This window comes from Ciona robusta, chromosome 4 (assembly GCF_009617815.1).
Source record: "Ciona robusta chromosome 4, ASM961781v2".
In the NCBI taxonomy this organism is placed as follows: Eukaryota; Metazoa; Chordata; class Ascidiacea; order Phlebobranchia; family Cionidae; genus Ciona; species Ciona robusta.
The window spans coordinates 7067197-7085249 of record NC_143238.1 but is presented as its reverse complement, the minus strand read 5'-3'; the positions used below and the strand labels follow the sequence as shown (position 1 = coordinate 7085249).

The 18053-nt window shown below is 37.8% G+C and overlaps 4 protein-coding genes and 1 pseudogene across 6 annotated transcripts; 2 read left to right on the top strand and 3 right to left on the bottom strand.

Annotated features, from left to right (window-relative positions):
* Nucleotides 1-246: 246 nt before the first annotated feature.
* On the bottom strand, nucleotides 247-6338 carry LOC149737228 (fibroblast growth factor receptor-like). Of its 2 annotated transcripts, none has more exons than XM_089877620.1 (5): nucleotides 6227-6338; nucleotides 2022-2125; nucleotides 1362-1528; nucleotides 778-901; nucleotides 247-504 (listed from the first exon to the last, which is right to left on the bottom strand). In XM_089877620.1, the coding sequence occupies exons 2-5, from the start codon at nucleotides 2122-2124 to the stop codon at nucleotides 434-436; spliced, it is 465 nt and encodes a 154-aa protein (XP_089733746.1). In that variant the 5' UTR covers nucleotide 2125; nucleotides 6227-6338; the 3' UTR covers nucleotides 247-433. The 2 variants fall into 2 exon arrangements, with proteins under 2 accessions (XP_089733746.1, XP_089733745.1); XM_089877619.1 differs by lacking the exon at nucleotides 6227-6338 and adding an exon at nucleotides 2178-2292.
* Nucleotides 3983-5882, top strand: LOC149737229 (uncharacterized). The gene is made up of 4 exons (XM_089877608.1): nucleotides 3983-4088; nucleotides 4378-4665; nucleotides 4800-5035; nucleotides 5354-5882. Exons 1-4 carry the CDS (start codon nucleotides 4028-4030, stop codon nucleotides 5552-5554), a joined length of 786 nt encoding a protein of 261 aa, XP_089733734.1. The 5' UTR covers nucleotides 3983-4027; the 3' UTR covers nucleotides 5555-5882.
* A 2076-nt stretch (nucleotides 6339-8414) lies between the features above and the next one.
* On the bottom strand, nucleotides 8415-10455 carry LOC149737227 (kelch domain-containing protein 4-like). The gene has a single exon (XM_089877591.1). The coding sequence runs from the start codon at nucleotides 10453-10455 to the stop codon at nucleotides 9088-9090; it is 1368 nt and encodes a 455-aa protein (XP_089733717.1). The 3' UTR covers nucleotides 8415-9087.
* Nucleotides 10456-10467: 12 nt separating this feature from the next.
* LOC149737226 (mediator of RNA polymerase II transcription subunit 22 pseudogene) lies at nucleotides 10468-11717 on the bottom strand (annotated as a pseudogene). Its single transcript, XR_016384985.1, has one exon. The product of XR_016384985.1 is annotated as a mediator of RNA polymerase II transcription subunit 22 pseudogene (transcript).
* A 1938-nt stretch (nucleotides 11718-13655) lies between these two features.
* LOC149737225 (uncharacterized) lies at nucleotides 13656-18012 on the top strand. Its single transcript, XM_089877584.1, has 14 exons — nucleotides 13656-13812; nucleotides 14092-14267; nucleotides 14600-14723; nucleotides 14971-15179; nucleotides 15382-15520; nucleotides 15573-15675; nucleotides 15956-16121; nucleotides 16188-16348; nucleotides 16727-16907; nucleotides 17084-17154; nucleotides 17225-17396; nucleotides 17454-17570; nucleotides 17651-17750; nucleotides 17815-18012. Exons 1-14 carry the CDS (start codon nucleotides 13758-13760, stop codon nucleotides 17910-17912), a joined length of 1872 nt encoding a protein of 623 aa, XP_089733710.1. The 5' UTR covers nucleotides 13656-13757; the 3' UTR covers nucleotides 17913-18012.
* The last annotated feature ends 41 nt before the right edge of the window (nucleotides 18013-18053 follow it).

The window sequence follows — 18053 nt, the reverse complement described above, 5'->3', positions numbered from 1 at the left end:
CGTAACTAAATGACGTATGAATGACGTGAAGAATGGATGAAAGTATAATAACTCGCTGTAACATTAATTATGAATGAATGTAATTATAAACAACCATGGCTCAGTGGTTTAGGTGCCTGCATCGGAACCAATGTGTCCCCGGTTCGATGGTCGACGGCGATACTAATACTGATCGGGGTATGTGTCCTTGGGCAAGACCCTAACGGACATTGCTCCAACCCAGTGGTCACTAATAGGTTGTCCAAATTATCAGCCATATCAGAGAAAAAATTGTACAAAGTTAAAAGTGTGGTAACTCAAAAGCACACGAGGATAAAAAATGGTGTAAAAAATACATGTTCGACTCTGATGCAGTTTTGCAAAGTGGATGACATAAGTTGCCGACTTGGTCCAGGATGATGCCACAAGACTTAATCCAAGACTGCCACGAGACTTAGTTCATGGCTTGAGCTGGATGGAATTGGTTTGACTGTGTGTCTTGGGATGGAATTGGTTTGAATGTGTCTTGGGATAAAATTGGTTGAAAAATATTATATTACATCAAGAGAATGAAGATGCTATTTTTATGCAAAGTATATATCTAACAAAATACAATTCGTTGGACTTTTGTTTTTGTCAGGTAAGTATTTCATAGCACTTAATCCTGACAAGCCTAATCTTAAGTAAGTCTCATAGGTAACATGCTACTTTTGTGCTAGTGATAAAGAAAACACTTGTACTCAAAGTGTAATGTGGTATGAAATCAAACCATTGCAAAATATCGAATGGTAAACCTACCTACTACATCCATTTCAAAAATATGGTTGATGGAGCCGTACTTATTGTGGACCACGCACATGTACTTAGCACGGTCCGACATTACCACTGACTCCAATGTTATTTGCTGATGGCGTTGACGAAACTGTAAGATATTAAAAATGAGATTGTGTTTTGATATATGTAATACAACATAAGAAATATTAAATAGCAGTTTTAGGGATGATTTAAACAGTGTTTCTTAAAATATAACATGAGTTAATTTTGACATCTAATATTTAGTTGTACATCGAAAATGAAATGTTATGAAATACGAAATAAATATAAGCAATGTTAAAGATACAATGGTGATGTTTCAAAGCAATGGTTCTTAAAAGATACCAAATATAATATTTAGTTCAACTCCTAACAGTAAAAGAACCTTATTATATTCTATTATACATAGGTGAGGCCATACATGCGCCATGGGACCTTAGATTTAGACCAGAATTGACTGCAAAGTTAAACTACTACCATGTATGTGGTATTGCTGCACAATGGAGATGAAGTTAAATACCTTTTTAGTCAATCAGTTTATAATTGCTAGAACAGATAACATCAAGTACCTTGTATCCTCCCACTCTTCCCCTTTTCTTCATTAGTTTCCCATCTTTGTACCAATCGATTGTGATTGGATGAGTACCTAGAACTGCACATCTGAACCGGACTGTACTGCCTGGACGTTGAGTGTAAAGTCGCTTTTGCATCTTCCGTTCATGCACCCAGTATGGAGCTATGGTACATAACATGCATAAGTTATATTGATTGAAATGGTGAAGAAAAGGAATTAGCAGCAAAACAATAGTCCTATAACATGTTATGGGTAAAACCACCTTGAGTAAAATGCCTGTTGTGTTCAATAAAAGTTAGGTAATAGGACCGCAGGTCTTATAATGAACATTACTGTACAACCTGGCCCATGTACAAACTCATGAACATAAACACAACGTGGTTTATAATTGGAAAATTGACATATTTGTGCCCACAGTCAAGCTGCTGAAGCTATTGCAGTGTGTGGATAAGCAGACATGACTTTTGGTTGGTTTGGTCATTTATATCCTTGTGGGTGGGAACTTGAGTGACTTATCCATGGTTGCCACTCCCATGCCCACAGTCGAGTTGCTGAAGTTGTTGCAGTGTGTGGATAAGCAGACATGACTTTTGGTTGGTCATTTTACTAGCAGATCTTGGGTTATATTACACGGTATACAACACATATCTCTTACCTCGTGGGTTTGAAATGTTTGTTTGAGCAGTGGAAGCCATGGTTAAAATTATTAAGGCGATAAAAATTAACATATTTTGCAGCGGTGTCATTTTTCTCACCATTCTGAAAAAAAAAGTTTTATTTGTGGAACTTGCTATACGTTTCGTCTTTATACGTAGTTACGGATTTGGCGTTTTCGTAAAAAAACATAAATCTGCGGCGATTGGAGCTCTTTGTTCCCGCAGATAAAGGCGGAATCTTTGACGCTATTCGTCAAAAAGCGACTTTAGATTTTGACAAAGAATGGAAAATAGGAAACCAAATAAAAGGGGAAACAGCGCTCTTGTGTGTAACTTACTTTATCCTCGCGTGGCCGGAAAACGACAGTCGTTATAACACGGGTGTGCACCTCGCGCCAGCTTACGAGTTACCAAGTATGTTACTTTGTGGGTGATTATTTTTTATTTTTTTTGGATTTTTTTCATTTTTATGTATGGCTGATAATTTGGACAAACCATTAGTGACCACTGGGTTGGAGCAATTGTCGTTAAGTGTCTTGCTCAAGGACACATACGCCCACAATGGTAGCAGCGACGAGCCTTGAACCCATTACCTCTGGGTTAGAGGCAGGCGCGCTAACCACTACGCCACGGCGCCGGACGCTCTTAGTGATAGTATACTGTCGTGTGGGGACAAAAGTCACTAAGTTAAATGAATTTATCTTTGCGTTGCTGGTTAATAACAGTCGTTATAACACAGGTGTTACGTTTCACACACGTATTGTCATTCACCAAGGCAATTACCAACGCTCTTTTTTTAGTGTCGTGAGAATACAGTTATAGCATGGTAGGGGAAGACAAGACACTTTTTCATTCTATTGTCCGTCCCATTTAGTAGTAAACAAAGAACAGTCAAAGAATTATAAAACCGTATCCCCACGACCTCTATAAACCGTTGTTAAATGTTTAAAATACGACCAGGATATTTGGATATAATGTGCTAAAGGTGTCCCATCTTTTCCACCCTACTGTACATATTTATGTAAATATTCTTTTTACCACCAAATGGAACAAGAATAGAGAATGAAAACGCCTCATTTACCCTGTCCTAATATTAATTTAAGTTGTAATAACAGCGGTACGAAATAACAACGCTTGTTAACATACACTTACAACCAGAAGTTACGCATTATAGCAACCTCCGGTTAGTTACATGGAATAAACACACCATTCAAAACCTATGATACCTAACTGCAATAAAATCTTTTCGCGTTCTGAGTAAAATATGTTCTGTTCGCGTCAATCTCTGTCTTATGTTGTGGTATTTGTGTTTCTGAGAGGTAGAGCTAGTCTGTAAATCTAAAAATATATAAAATATAGTATAAAGTGGGGTGGGAGAAGATGGGACACCTTTAGCACATAATATTCAAATATCCTGATCGTGTTTTAAAGAATTAACAACAGTCTATGGGAGTCGTGAAGATACGGTTTTATACTTCTTTAAATGTTCTTTGTTTACTACCAAATGGGACGAGAAAATAGATTAAAAGGTGTCCCAACTTCCCCCACGCTACTGATATGTAGTAGGTGCAGTAATGTTATCTATAAGACTTTAACTAATGCAGGCCTACTAAGTCTTAGTTAGTGTATAGCGTGGTTTTAACGACTGTCGTTTCGTTGCCAATTCCGTTATTTCCGTTGTTTTAATAAATTTGATCTTCTTTACCGCATTCAAAAGATATAAATAAATAGATTTGATGTTAAAGACGATCTAATATAGGAGGGCGGCGTTAGATGGTTTATGTTTTCATTCTATTTTTTCGTCTCATTTTGTAGTAAACTAAGAATATTTTAATAGCCGTAATCTTAACAACTCTAAAACAGCGTTGTTGAATGTTCAAAATGGAAAAGGTTTTTACTTGCTAACATTATCCCATCTTACCCCACCGTACTATATTAAAAATTATTTTCTAACAGGTTCAGTCAAGTCGATAAATATTCTAGTTTTTGTGTAGCAGTCATTAAAATGAGGACACTGGTTTTCTTAAATCTCGTTATTTTGAGTGCAGTTCCTATGCAATCACAAGGTGAACTTAACATTTTGACATATTTGTAACATTTTTTTCTTTTTACTAGATTTGTAATATTTTAATCGTGTGTGAGGTGCCTATATTCACAGAGGCACGCCGCGGCCCGGGAGCATGGGGTATTAAGCTAAACTAGGCGTGTTACATATCCTATGTAAATACGCGCGGCAGGACAACGACAGTCGTTATAACACGGGTGTTCATATACCCCGTGTCTGCTTACAAGTTATCATTTATGCTACTTGGTAGGTAAACTTCGGTTTTTGTATTTAATTTACTTTAAATCCAGGTAACCAACTGGAACATCCATTAAAAACAAGCGGTTTATGGACGCAAACAAACCACTACTCGTCGAACCCGGAGTCAGAAATAATTGTTCCTTATCAGTTTTGTTTGTCATCCGAACCAATATGCGTTAAAGCAACAGCGACACCTACTGGTCAACATTCAGGATATAATTTCACCACTAGGATAAAGGATTACGGTTTGACTTTCTTATTGGTCGAAGTTACCCGTACGGATGAAAATGCTGGTTGGAGCGGCGTGGATTTTAAAATAGAATGGAGCATTTATACAGGTAATGTAATATGGGTGTTTTAATATGGGTAATGTAACATGAGTGATTTATTAGGGGTGAAGTTATTAGGTGGTGCTATATGTGCTGAAGGTGTCCCATTCCCCCCCCCCCCTTTATCTCTTGTTACTTTATAGGGAGTGGGGCCTTCTATCAAGGTCATCTTATATGGTTGCCTGTTCGTACCGATGGTTCATATGGGGATAAGAAAACAGCCGAGACTGAATGCAGTAATGCTGGCGACGGTTATTTGGTCGACTTAGAAAACGAAGATATGTATGACGTAGTTTATGATTACGTCAGCAGAACCTACGTATCATCCAGCAATTTTAACCATGTTAAAGTTTGGTTGGGGTCGACCTATGACGTAGTGGTAAGTGTGGTGTGAACGTTTGCAACATTTTCTAACTATTTTGTTGTGGAAGCAACGCGGGGAGATGGGAGACCTTTTCATTCTCTTAATCTCATTTTATAGTGACAAATAAAAGTTTTGAAATATTTTTTTAAGGTGTAACGTGATTCCTTTCTTTTTTTTACCAATAAGTGTGTTTTAACAACTGTTGTTTTACCGTTACGACCTGTCTTTTCGCTTTTCCGAACTCTCCCGTTCTTCGTTATCGTGACAGAAGAGACAAAATAAAGTTTATTCATTAATACCCGCCCTAAACTGCCGCGCTTTACTTCCCATTAGACACACACCGTTACGAAGAGCGATGGCACACCAGGGTACTATGGTAGTTGGAAGAATGGTGGTTTGTTCCCATCAAATGTTACGGCAATGACACATATGTACATCAAAGTGGGGATCGGTAGCGACCCGGCCACAACAGTAGGCATATCGAATACATGGGCAAACATTCGTGTTCTGCCTTTGTGTTCGAAAACAATCTAAGTTTGCGTTGGAAATGAATCAATAAATGAATGTAAATTATCTATCTTCGCATGGCGGGTCAGACGTCACCCGTATATGTGCAACAAGCATTATGAACACGAGTCTTTACAGTTAAACGTTTTCATTCAATTCCTATACCTACCTCTTCGATGTATATGATAATTTACCTTGTTTTCTTTTATTTATGTTATAAAATGTCAGCGCTTTTAAACCATTTTCTCTGCGAAGAAAATGCAATGCGTTTTTGCGATTCAATTTATCGTGTATATTCGTATATTATTTGGTTAAATACAAATTTGTGTGTTAATGCAATAAATAGTTAAGCATGTAAAACAACAGAGTGGTTTGGGGTAAGATGGTCCACGTTTTTCAGTCTCTGTTTTTTCGTGGCATACAATACACTTTAACTGCTGTCGTCAAGCCTCGAACTCCGTACTGTTTGAACTAGCGCAGGCGCTCTAACTGTTGACCAAGCACCCAATTGGTAATATACAAGTTGTTGTTAAATAAACCTTTGAATAAACATTCAAAGGGACAAAACAAACGCTTTCATTCATTCATTCATTCATTCATTCATTCATTCATTCATTCATTCATTCATTCATTCATTCATTCATTCATTCATTCATTCATTCATTCATTCATTCATTCATTCAAAACACATAAGCTTACCAGAAGGTCGCGAGCGATAAAAGGCAGAACACAGTTTTCCAACTTGCACTCTATACCTATAATCCCTTACTCATGGCTATCCTACTACCCTATTAATACAATAAAGTAAGGTGGGGAAGATGGGACACATTTTCATTCTATTCACTCGTCCCATTTGGTAGTAAACAAACAGCATTCAAATATTATAAAATCGTATCTTCAATATTGTTAATTGTTCAGAACACTATCAGGATATTCGGATATTATGTGCTAAAGATGTCCCGTCTCCCCCCACAATACTATACACACATGTTATACTGAACTTAATACATGACGTAACATTCTTGTACTGCCACAGTAAAACTACTAGAACTAGAACTGATCTCAACCAGAACGGTAATAAACTACTAAAGACTTAAACATTATTAAAAAAAAACTTGCACAAAACGCCAGCTTAACAAAACGCAACCTCAGTGTAACAATACCAACCTGAGAGATGAATGCATGCGCGAAAAAGCGCCTCGGCCCCTCGGCAAACCACAAGCCACACACTAATTATTACACCGAAACAGCCATAGGACAGGATCCAGGGCAGAGTTGGCAGTTTCTTTCGGTAGACATAGAGGATGTTCTGTTTGAATAAGAGCTAGCCGAAATTTACATGCATTTTTTAAAACGTTGAAACATAATTATTGTTTTTAGGACATAATTTTAGTCGCGAAAATACAGGTTTTCGTGTAGCAGGTAAAGTAAAACTTGTGCGCAACAAGTACTTATTAATTACAACTGCACTAAAATAACGAAGGCGCATATTAACTATAAATTACTCGAATAGAGTCTAAAAGTAGTGTAGTAGTGTAAAAACCTAATGTATTTTAGTAATTTCCAAACTCTGACCTAAATCCCAAATCCTATGACATATAAGATCTCACATGGGGTATTTTAACAAGCAGCAAACACGACGAAGAGTTTTTATTTCTGCTCCGTCTTCGCTACATATGTTTGTATACGTCGACAACTCTGTTACAGTTCGGACAGTCGTGATAAAAGTCTTTACAATCGTCAACGCAGAAAGGAATTAAACAACAGCCCAAGCCACAGCCGATACAAAGCAAGAAGAAACACATTAACCAAGTTGTGGAACCAACTTTTGACCTTGGGCAAGTAACAACTGCTTTCTGGCAGTTCGGGCAAACAATATTGGTGGGAAATTTGGAGTTGATTTTCATCGGGTTACCGTATGGCGGGGGAGGGGAAAATGGGACGCCATATTGACCAGGTAAGGGGGGAGGTGGTACATATCCTGGAGGTGGATTTTCTGGGCGTTGCCCGGGGGGTGTGTTGTAAGTGGTTCCGAACCCTGGCGGTTGGTTCATTGTCGGTTTGAACTAAATGGAAGAATAAATGAATGTAACTTATTTATCCTCGCATGGCGGAGCAACAGTCGTTATAACACGGGTGTTCTGTTCCAAACACCTCATGCCGCTTACAAGGTATCACGCTTCACGTTTGCAACTTTGTGGGCATTTTATATTGTTTTTCCTTGCGTAACATTGTAGTTACAGAAGTTATAACACGGATGTCCATGCACACAAGACGGCAGTCGTTGATTAGTCATATTGAAGCACAACTTACAACTTATTGGCTGAATTATTGTACACGACTGAACTTTTTTTGCGTGAAACATTAAAATTTAGAAGTTTTCACCACAAAAAAAACGACGTTCATATTTTTAAATAAACTAAATAAAAACATACACTAACCTGTGCTGAGTAGTAAAAGCGTTAAAACAGTTAAATTGTTTAAAATTTACTTTGGTTGTAGTTTTTCAACTTTTTATACGATTACTTGCATGCAACAGATATGTAATAATATGTATTATGACGTACATACGTCATTCTGACGTAAAAAAATGACTTTCACTAAATTACACCCCAACACTGAACGTCTATTAATATATTTTTGAAATGTCTTCCGTCTAAAAATATGCCTGTATATTATAGAACTGCAAAATATAATTTTTAAAATCTGTTATTTCTTAACGTTTAAGCTTCTATTTTTAGGTCCAACGGCGTGCCATGAGACCTGGGATTTATGCCACAGTTAGTTCTAATACCATAGTACACTATGTTAGTGTACTATGCTAATACATCCAAAACTCAAACTTTCTTTAATATATTCTTAGCAAAACAAAAACCTCTAAAACTAATCGATTTAATAATTACTTTATTAAAATACCAAAACAAACGCTGCCGGGAAAATGTGTTTTAAGTCGGCATAAAAAAGACACCTATTCTGAAAATATTGCATTGTAACCTATGTTGCTATATACCTACTTCACCGTTTTAAAATATTGTTAACCAGTGTAACATGCAGCCAACACAGAATATCAAATACAACGTATTTCTATTCTATATGGTTGGGGTCCCAGGATTTGGCATATTACCCCATTATAAATACAAACGTAAAAAAGCAAAAATTTCGCGGCTATTTAAACTTTAATGCCCAGAATCAGTTGCAACTCAGGGGTAATATAAAGCTGATAAAAATATTAAGTGTATTGTAGCATAGCATGCAACCACATCAAATATCACCATGTGCTTCATGGCCTACAATGATATTGATCAACAAAACTTCTTGGTCTGCAACACAGGGGTTTTAAAGCTTCTAAAAGATGTATTGTAGAAAATACCAAATCAAATATCAAACTCATGGAAAAATACCCTGTTAAAATGAATGATGCAAATCAAAATATTGATTACTGTTGGGTTGCAACTGTGTACTGTGGCAGAATGATGTACTGGTTGCAGGCAGTTTACCCAAATTTTAACTTTATATATCAAAACCCATGGGTTAAAATCAACCATGAATGATAAAGATCATCATTTAACATGATCCCCGCTACATCCAGGTTCATCAACCTCCATTTCCTCTTCACTTGATCCCTCCTCCTCCTCTTCCTCCTCCTCGAACCAATCAGCTCCTGTGTCATCCGCCTCCAGGATCTGATCCCACGAGTTTAACTTCCGAAGATCAATGGACCACAGATCGTTCAACGTAACTTGTTTATCTCCATCTTCAACAACCCCCCCGAACAAATACATCGTGTGTTTCTTCACCGCGAGTGATGAATTCATCCTCGGACATGGAAGGATCTTCATCACTTCATCATCTTTAACATCACCAACATCATCTTCTGGAAGTTTCTTTTCTTTCCCTTTTTTATAAAACTCGACATTGAACCACCGGTATGATACTGTATCCAAGCAGTGCATCGAGTTAAAGAACAAACTCTTGATTTCTTCCTCGTCTTCGTCATCACAAACTCCTCCAAAAAATCCTACTCGATTCCCGGAGATAGGAGCGACAGAGAACCCGGATCTTGGCCACGGTTTGTTCCCAGTTTCTTTTACTTTTTCCCAACTCCATTTATTCCCGGGTTTTTCTCTCAAAAGGAAAATATCTGAATGTGACGTTCCCTTGTCAACTTCTTTGTTCACTTTAACTTTGGAATACCCGCCAATAATTAACACGCCATCCTGTGTTACTGCTAACTGGCAAGCGGACCTAGGACATGGTCCACTTCCAGTTGGACTCAGCTTTGCCCAAGTATAATCACTTAAACTGAACAAATAACAATCGTTAAAATAAATAAAGTTTTTATGACTTTCATGAAAACCCCCGAACACGAAAATGTTTTGTTTGTAAACAACCATGCGATGTCCACTTCTTTGGGATGGTCCCCCTTTAGCTTTTATCTGGTCCCATTTATGCTCTTTCAAATTCAAGACCCATAGGTCTTTGTAATGGTAGAATTGTAGGTTATTTGGAGATGCAAATTCCCCCCCAAAGACCCACAATTGTCCCCCTTCCTTTGCTACAGCCACAGCTTGGTGAGCGCACCTTGGTGGTGGAGGGTTTGGCACAGATTGTTTCATCCATTTAGACTTCTTAATATTATAAACAAACAAATCATTAAAAACCGTCGTTTTCTTACCGTTAAAATACTCCCCACCGAAGAAAATAAGTTCGTCTTTATCAGGGTGAGCGGTCACTGATAGATTTGTCCTCGGTGTTGGGTGAGAAGAAACTTCTTCAGTGAACATCGTTCTTTGTTTATCTTCTTCCTTAAATTGAGCGATCATCGCTTCCAGATCCTCCATCCCTTCAGCTTTACGATCTTTCTTGGCGAGTTTTTGAGCCGCCTTCTCAGCTCCTTTGCCTTTTTCCTTTTTATTTTTCTTACCCATTGTTAGAGTTAATTCTAAAGGATCAAAACAAAAGTTACATAATTATGAATATACTTTTAAAAAAGGCAAAATACAAAAAAATATTTAAAAGAAAAAGAGAAAGAACAGAATCAACGGTAAAGTTAGATTCAATGTACAACATTTAAACTTTGCCATTTTCAACACAAATGCTCAATGTTACAATTACATCACACAGGGAAGTAACTGCTGCCCACTATCATGATTTTGGTTGTGTAAATAAAGAACATTTTGTGTGTATGACCCTGAGGCGTATTATCTTGTGTAGCAAACAGTATTATGGAGTGGGCAATGGACATGGCGCCTAATATGGGTATAATTGGTGATATAACATCAATTGAAGGTAACAATATTTGGCCTAAAGAGCACCCTTGTTTTCAAAAGCTTGGCATCAAAAGAGCATAGCACGAACAGACTGCTGCTCATGGCTTAGTGTATTGTCTTTTGCGTTAATAGGCCAAATTTGACCTAATTCCTAGATCCTTTAGCAGCTCAACCATATAGACCACCCCTTGCAGAAGCTGATTAATGCAAAGATAATATACCAACTATAGTTTATTGTTTTGGACGAATGGAGCTGTAAAGTTCCGACTCCAGATCATGTAATACGACGGATGCTTCATCTCGAAGTCGAACTAACTGTTCGTTCCATTTCCCCGACACTAAGTTAAGATGGTTATTTTGTGCCTCAATATGCCGGTTGATGCTTGGGAAGTCATTCAGAATAAGAAATGTTTTAAGCTCAGCAATCAAACGTAGAAGCGACTCCCCTGCACGGACAATGTTAGCCGACCGAACCCTCATTTGGTAAACGTCGTAATAATTTTGCGTCGCTCGATCCAGTTGTTGGTTTTCATCAACTTTTCCGGACTTTATAATTTCACAGAAGTTATCTAGCATTGAACGAATGTCGTCTTTCAATCTTTTGTTGTAGGAGTTCAATTGATTCTGTATGGTGTGTGACAACGCTTGTCGTTGCGCCATTCTGGCAATTCTACTCCAAACGTGGAAAATTGAGATCCTTATTTAAGATAAATTGTTAGGCTAAGCTACTAACTGCAAGAACGAATAGTGAAATTATTAAGTTAGTTGAAAACCTAATAAAGAATCCTTGTTCTATGCCAACAGGTAAACCTTCATAACAGTTTAGCTGATCCCAAAACTACTAAAATACCAAGCACTAAGGCCTCTAACCAAGAGTCTCAATAAATAACATCTATTCAGCAAACTAATAAAACGCCCACCGCGAAATCGTAACTTTAAACTAGACTACTAGAAAAGCCGAATTTGTAGCGTAACGGAGGATTCGTCAATACTGACAAAAACACATGGGACTATACAAAGAAGACGGAAAAATTTTTCCGCTAGAGGCGGTAATTATTTAAATTAAAAAATACAAAAAAACGAACAAAACAGCACTACAAAGTGTTAATAGGTGTAAAACAAATTAATTAAATAATAAAAATACCTTTCCAAATACATAAAACACTAGTAAGAACATATTTCCCACATTAGGTCGGTTATATACGCTCTTTCGTTATGCTTACTGTTGTCGAGTCTGTGGTGTAGCGGTTTGCGTGCCGTCGTAAACTCTCTTTGTTTCATTTTTACCGGGTTCGAGTCCCGCACAGCGGAATACTTTTTTTATCTTTTTTTTTTCAAGTTTTTTTGTTTGACGAGTTTGGGGTTAGGAGTTGGGGGTTAGGGGTTGGGGGTAGGGGTTAGGGGTTAGGGTTTAGGGGTTAGGGGTTAGTGTTAGGGGTTAGGGGTTAGGGGTTTATATCTTATGTGTATAAACCGTGAAACTAACTGCTCCCCATAAAATAGAGAAACGAATTTGTCATCGCCTCCTAGCGGAAATTTTTTTCCGTCTTCTCTGTATAGCTCCATGTGACAAAAACACCCAAACGAGGGTGATTTACTGTAATCGAAGTTTAAATAAAACATTTCTAAAACGATACAAAGCACAGACTGTTAATGCTATAATAAACTTTAAAATCTTTTACAAACACGTTGATCAAAATTTATCTCGTTTTAGGGTTTTAACCTAATTCTGTTAATAATAAGTTATGAAGACGTGCGTTGGTTTGGTCTCGCACATTATACGGTCCCAAATGGCCAACGATCGTTTTTTTGGAGTTCGACATGCATGCCTCTGTACCTTAACTAGTGTAATGCTCGTTATAGAACATAAAGGATTTATGATATGTAATGTATAGTAATGCATCGCTCCGGGACATAGTGGGTAGCGTGTATTCCTCTAACACAGAGGACTTGTTTCATGTTTCGTTCTCTTGGTAGTAGATTAAACTATGCATACATTAATATAACTTTGTGTCCTCACGCTTTTAACATAAATGGGTGACACGATTACGCAATATGGAATACTAACAGCGCCAGAATCGTTATATTGGTAGGGTGGGTGAAGATGGGACAACTTTTTCATTCTATTTTCTCGTCCCATTTGGTAACAAACAACATTCAAATAATCATAAACCGTATCCTCACGACTGCCATTAAATATTGTTAATTGTTTAAAATACGATCAGGTTGTTTAGATACTATGTGTTAAAGTTATAAAGTCCGGAAAAGTTGATGAAAACCAACAACTGGATCGAGCGACGCAAAATTATTACGACGTTTACCAAATGAGGGTTCGGTCTGCTAACATAGTGCGTGCAGGGGAGTCACTTCTACGTTTGATTGCCGAGCTTAAAACATTTCTTATTCTGAATGACTTCCCAAGCATCAACAGGCATATTGAGGCACAAAATAACCATCTTAACTTAGTGTCGGGGAAATGGAACAAACAGTTAGTTCGACTTCGAGATGAAGCATCCGTCGTATTACATGATCTGGAGTCTGAACTTTACAGCTCCATTCGTCCAAAACAATAAACTAGAGTTGGTGATAAGTCCTTGAGGACCTAGGAATTCGACCAGATTTATACTATGTGTTAAAATCTTACCCTATAGAACTATATTAACTTTTATGTGAATACGGTAGCGAAGGTTTTAAAACATTTAAAACGAAAAGACAAGATATGGTGACAGACAACAGTTGTTAAAACATCTTTATATTGTAATATGGAATATTGTATCGCGCGCATATTCAATTCTTTTTTACATGCAGGAAATTAACTGATTCATTGTTTCCTTCGTAACCCCTTACTGTCACGTAGGATTGATTTACAATCTAGTTATACAGGAAGACAACATGACGAACCCCTTGTTTAAATCTTTAAGACACAGTAAGCTAAATATCATTAACCTGTGCAAGCAGCCATGGAAGGTTCATTTAAATTGGTTCTGCTGTTCGTATGTTTGCAATATTGCTGGGGTAAGTTGTGTTTTTTTTGTAAATTAAGTTTTAAAAGATAAAATGTGTTCCTGAATTTACTTGCTCTTATTGTTTGAGTTATAATAAATGAAACTAATTTATCACCCTTATCAGTCGTTATAACACGAGTGTTGGTTTCATACACCCCGTGCCAGCTTACGAGTTACCAAGTACGTAACTTTGTGGTTGATTGTTTTTATCTGCACGACAAAAAATTTAGACCTATCATTTATCACCACAGAATTATAGAAATTACCGTTAAGTCTCTTTTCTACACAGGAGTGGCCATGGGGAGTTTTGCTTGTGGTATTGAAACATCAATCAATGTCAGTTTTAGACAAGTTAACTACTTACCGATAGACAACTGTGGCGATTTCACGCGAGAATACACTGCTCCGACGGGAATGAATCTAACGGTGTTGTTTGTAGAGATTGGACCATCCACCAATTGCACTGTAAGATAATAGGCCTACTGTGGGATAACAGTTCCATATTTCCAAATCCTGATTTTCTTCCTCTAAAAGTCGCGGGACTACGTTATAGTTTTGCAAATATTCTTTATTTATTTACTACCAAGTGGGACGAGCATAAGGAATTAAAACATGTTCCATCTAACCCCACTATTGCCTATTTCACGCAACATTGAGGGCAGTTTTCAACGTTGGTACTTCTTTTTCTCTCTTTCTAATGGTCACGTTTATTCACACATCTTCTTTATTAATTATTTTAGATTAAAACGTGCCCATTCATTAAGAGTCATATGTTATCTTGTTCTTTCTTCATATAGGTTAGTGTGGGAAATATATTCCAAGTCTTTAAACAAGGAGATTACCTCATGCTTGATATTGGTCCTTTTTTGCGTGTAAGATGCCAACCTGTGGGCTCGGATAACGTTCGTATGCAATTTGTGGGCAAGTGAAACCAATTCATTAATTTGTTCGTAATTTATTACTTTTTCAAAGGATATATCTTGTTTGTTTTTTTTGTAATTTATGACTGACAATTGCAACAACCCCCAAGGGACCCTAAAATGGCAGCAGCACGCCTTGAACAGGTGAAAAACTATAGAGGCCAGCGCGCTAACCACTATGGCAAGACACTGAAAAAATTGAACCTCGTTTAAATACAACGTAATTATTATCAATTGTATTTGTGCAGCGCATAACCCGAATAATTGTCCATTGCAAAGCACAATTAGCATCGATGCCGGAGCTTCAGTTACCATTGGAAATTACAACACCACCCAAAACTATGCCGATTCCTTGGCGTGCAGTTGGCATATTGTTGCGTCAAACCAAAGCGATAATTGCAACTTTACATTCGTAAACACTGGAGCCCAAAGTTTGCCAGCTGGAGACTATGTTACGGTAAACCCGGGTCGAAAATATCTTACCCGTATATGGCTTAGCCAAGAAACCCATAATATGCTACTCTTTCAAACAGTTTCCGTCTCTAAACACATTATAAGTCCAAATCGTATTTTTCTAGTAATTTATCTTGGAAGAACCCAAACCGTAGTTTTATTCCGGCCGCCTTTATGGAGGCAATATTACTTGTTTTTTAAAATAGGTCGCCGATAGAGCAACAAAAAAGGGCTTTCTAAATCCGCTAACCGGTGTGCATACAATGCAAAGCAATGAGATTTACATTTCTTTCATGAGCAACAACGACGGGACTGCAAATAACGGATTTCGTTTCATTGTCACGCGTAAGACGCCTTGGCTTCCTTACATCCAGGTATTTACAACTTTAATTTTCAGGTTGTGGGCAACTTGTGACTCCAATTGTTGCTGCCACCCAAGCTCCAACTGTCACTACCCCTGTTCTTCCACCGATTGTTTGCTCAATCTCGCCAAGTTTCAAGTAAGTTGTCTTTGTTATTTACCATCTTGTTTTTCTTATTCTGTTGGGTGGGAACTTGAGTGGCTTACCCATGGTAGCCACTTCCATGCCCACAGTCGAATTGCTAGTTATTGCAGTGTGTGTATAAGCAGACATGACTTTTGTTTGGTTTGGTTAATTATATCCTTGTGGGTGGAAACTTGAGGGACTTATCCATGGTAGCCACTCCCATGTCTACAGTCGAGTTGCTAAAGCTTTTGCAGTGCGTGGATAAGGAGACCTAATATTTTTGTTCAAACAGCCTCAGCAGCGACATGTTGCGGATGTTAAACGCCAGTTCAACCGACCAGCTCATTATTTCACCAACATACGTTGAAGACATCAGCACAGTCTCACCCAAGTGTAAAGCACTTGGCAGTCAACCAACCTTCCATTTTAATCTGACTGACTGTCCCGCAGTTTACAAGGTATAATCTTAAAGTTCCTATTTATCATATAAAGGTTGGTCAATTTTTAATCCACTTCGTTTTCAGTCAAACGGGACACACATGTCTGTTACGTACGTTATACGTAATAAGGCTGGCTTTAACCGGCCCTCGGTAGTTCAAAGATTCAAAGACATCGCAATGAACATTACATGTGATTTCAAAACACAAGAAATGATCAATTTCGCTCAAATAATCCCAGAAATACAGTGAGTTGAATGAATGAATAAAAACTTACTTTATCCTCGCGTGGCCGGAAAACGACAGTCGTTATAATACGGGTGTTATGTTTCATACACATCGTGCCCACTTACGATTTACCACGTATGTTACTTTGTGGGTGATTGTTTTTTTTATTTTTTATTCATGTATGGCTGATAATTTAACGCATTAGCGACCACTGGGTTGAAGCAATTGCCGTTAAGTGTCTTGCCCAAGGAAACATATGCTCACAATGGTAGCAGCGACGAGCCTTGAATCCATTACCTATTGGTTACAGGCAGGCACGCTAACCACTTTTTCACGGTGCCGGACAAAGTTAACAAATCATTCGGTCAAATATCAAATTATTTCAACATTTTCCGCAGAAAAATTCAAGTTTTCCAAACATCAGTTAGCGGACGGTTCGACATCGACTTTGGGTTCTACAATTCTCCAAATTTCTCGGTGAAACTCGCTGCCGGGTCAACTGTTAGCGTACCAAACCCCGTCTATGCAAGAATCGGCTTAGCTAATATCCCGTCTAATGTTCGCAACTTAATTGTGCAGGTTTGTTATGTTGTAACAAAAAATTATCTTCGCACGAATTGAATTGCTGTTTAAACGCAGGAAACAAAGTGATTCATTGTTTCATGCGAAACAAACGAACAATGCGATTGTTAGTCGCGTGTCGATTCGTGGTATCGGTAATACGTAACACATAACATATTCGATTCAATTTACAGACGAAAAGATGTTGGGCGACAAATACGATACATCCAAACTCTACAAAGAACTATAATCTAATATCTCAAAGGTTCATACCGGTTATTTAATGTGTAATGACCTGACATGTTTGCACAACATTATAACTTTTTACATTACAGCTGTCCTGCTGATAGTTATACAACGGTGACACGCAACCACAACTCTAGTTACACAACTTTCGAATTCAAATCGTTCATCTGGACCAACGTCACACTCTCGTCTCAACAAATATACGTCCATTGTGAAGTGACAATATGTGATCAAAACTTAAACGCAACCTGCAATACCCTTGTAAATACAAAGCAATAATATCACTGATATATGATAAATTATTTTTTCTTGTTCTAGAACTGTGCACCCAGTCGTCGACGTCGCGATGCTTCCACAAATCCGTACAAGATCATTTCTGCTGGTCCCGTCCTCATTGCTACAAGTATAGATGATGATACGAGACCATGTGAACAGGTGGGTTGCTCATGTTATATTTTGACAGTGAGCATGAGGTTAAAATAGAAAGTTAAACAATATGAACTATTGCATTCCAGAATGATTATTGTTCCGATGTATGTACGATGATGGGTGGTAAGCCCGTATGCTCGTGTGGTGAAGGGTTGGAACTTGGAGAGGATATGAGAACATGTGTTGGTAAGCATAGGATGAGCTTTGTACTTATTGTGTGTTGTGGTTCAACTAAACAACTTTTTTGTAGAATTGCCGAACGAGGATTCGAACACGCTGGTCTACCTAATGGGGATTTCCCTGGTACTTTTACTTGGAATAATAGCAATGAAGAAATTCAATGCATAGTGAATGCACTGTGTGGTATTCTTGTACACATGCCTTATATAACAACGGGTGAAATTAGAAAGATTCATAAATCGTAATAAATCATATTCGTATTCAGATATGTTAGTTGTGTTTTTGGTGTAAGGCCTGCAAGAAGAAGTA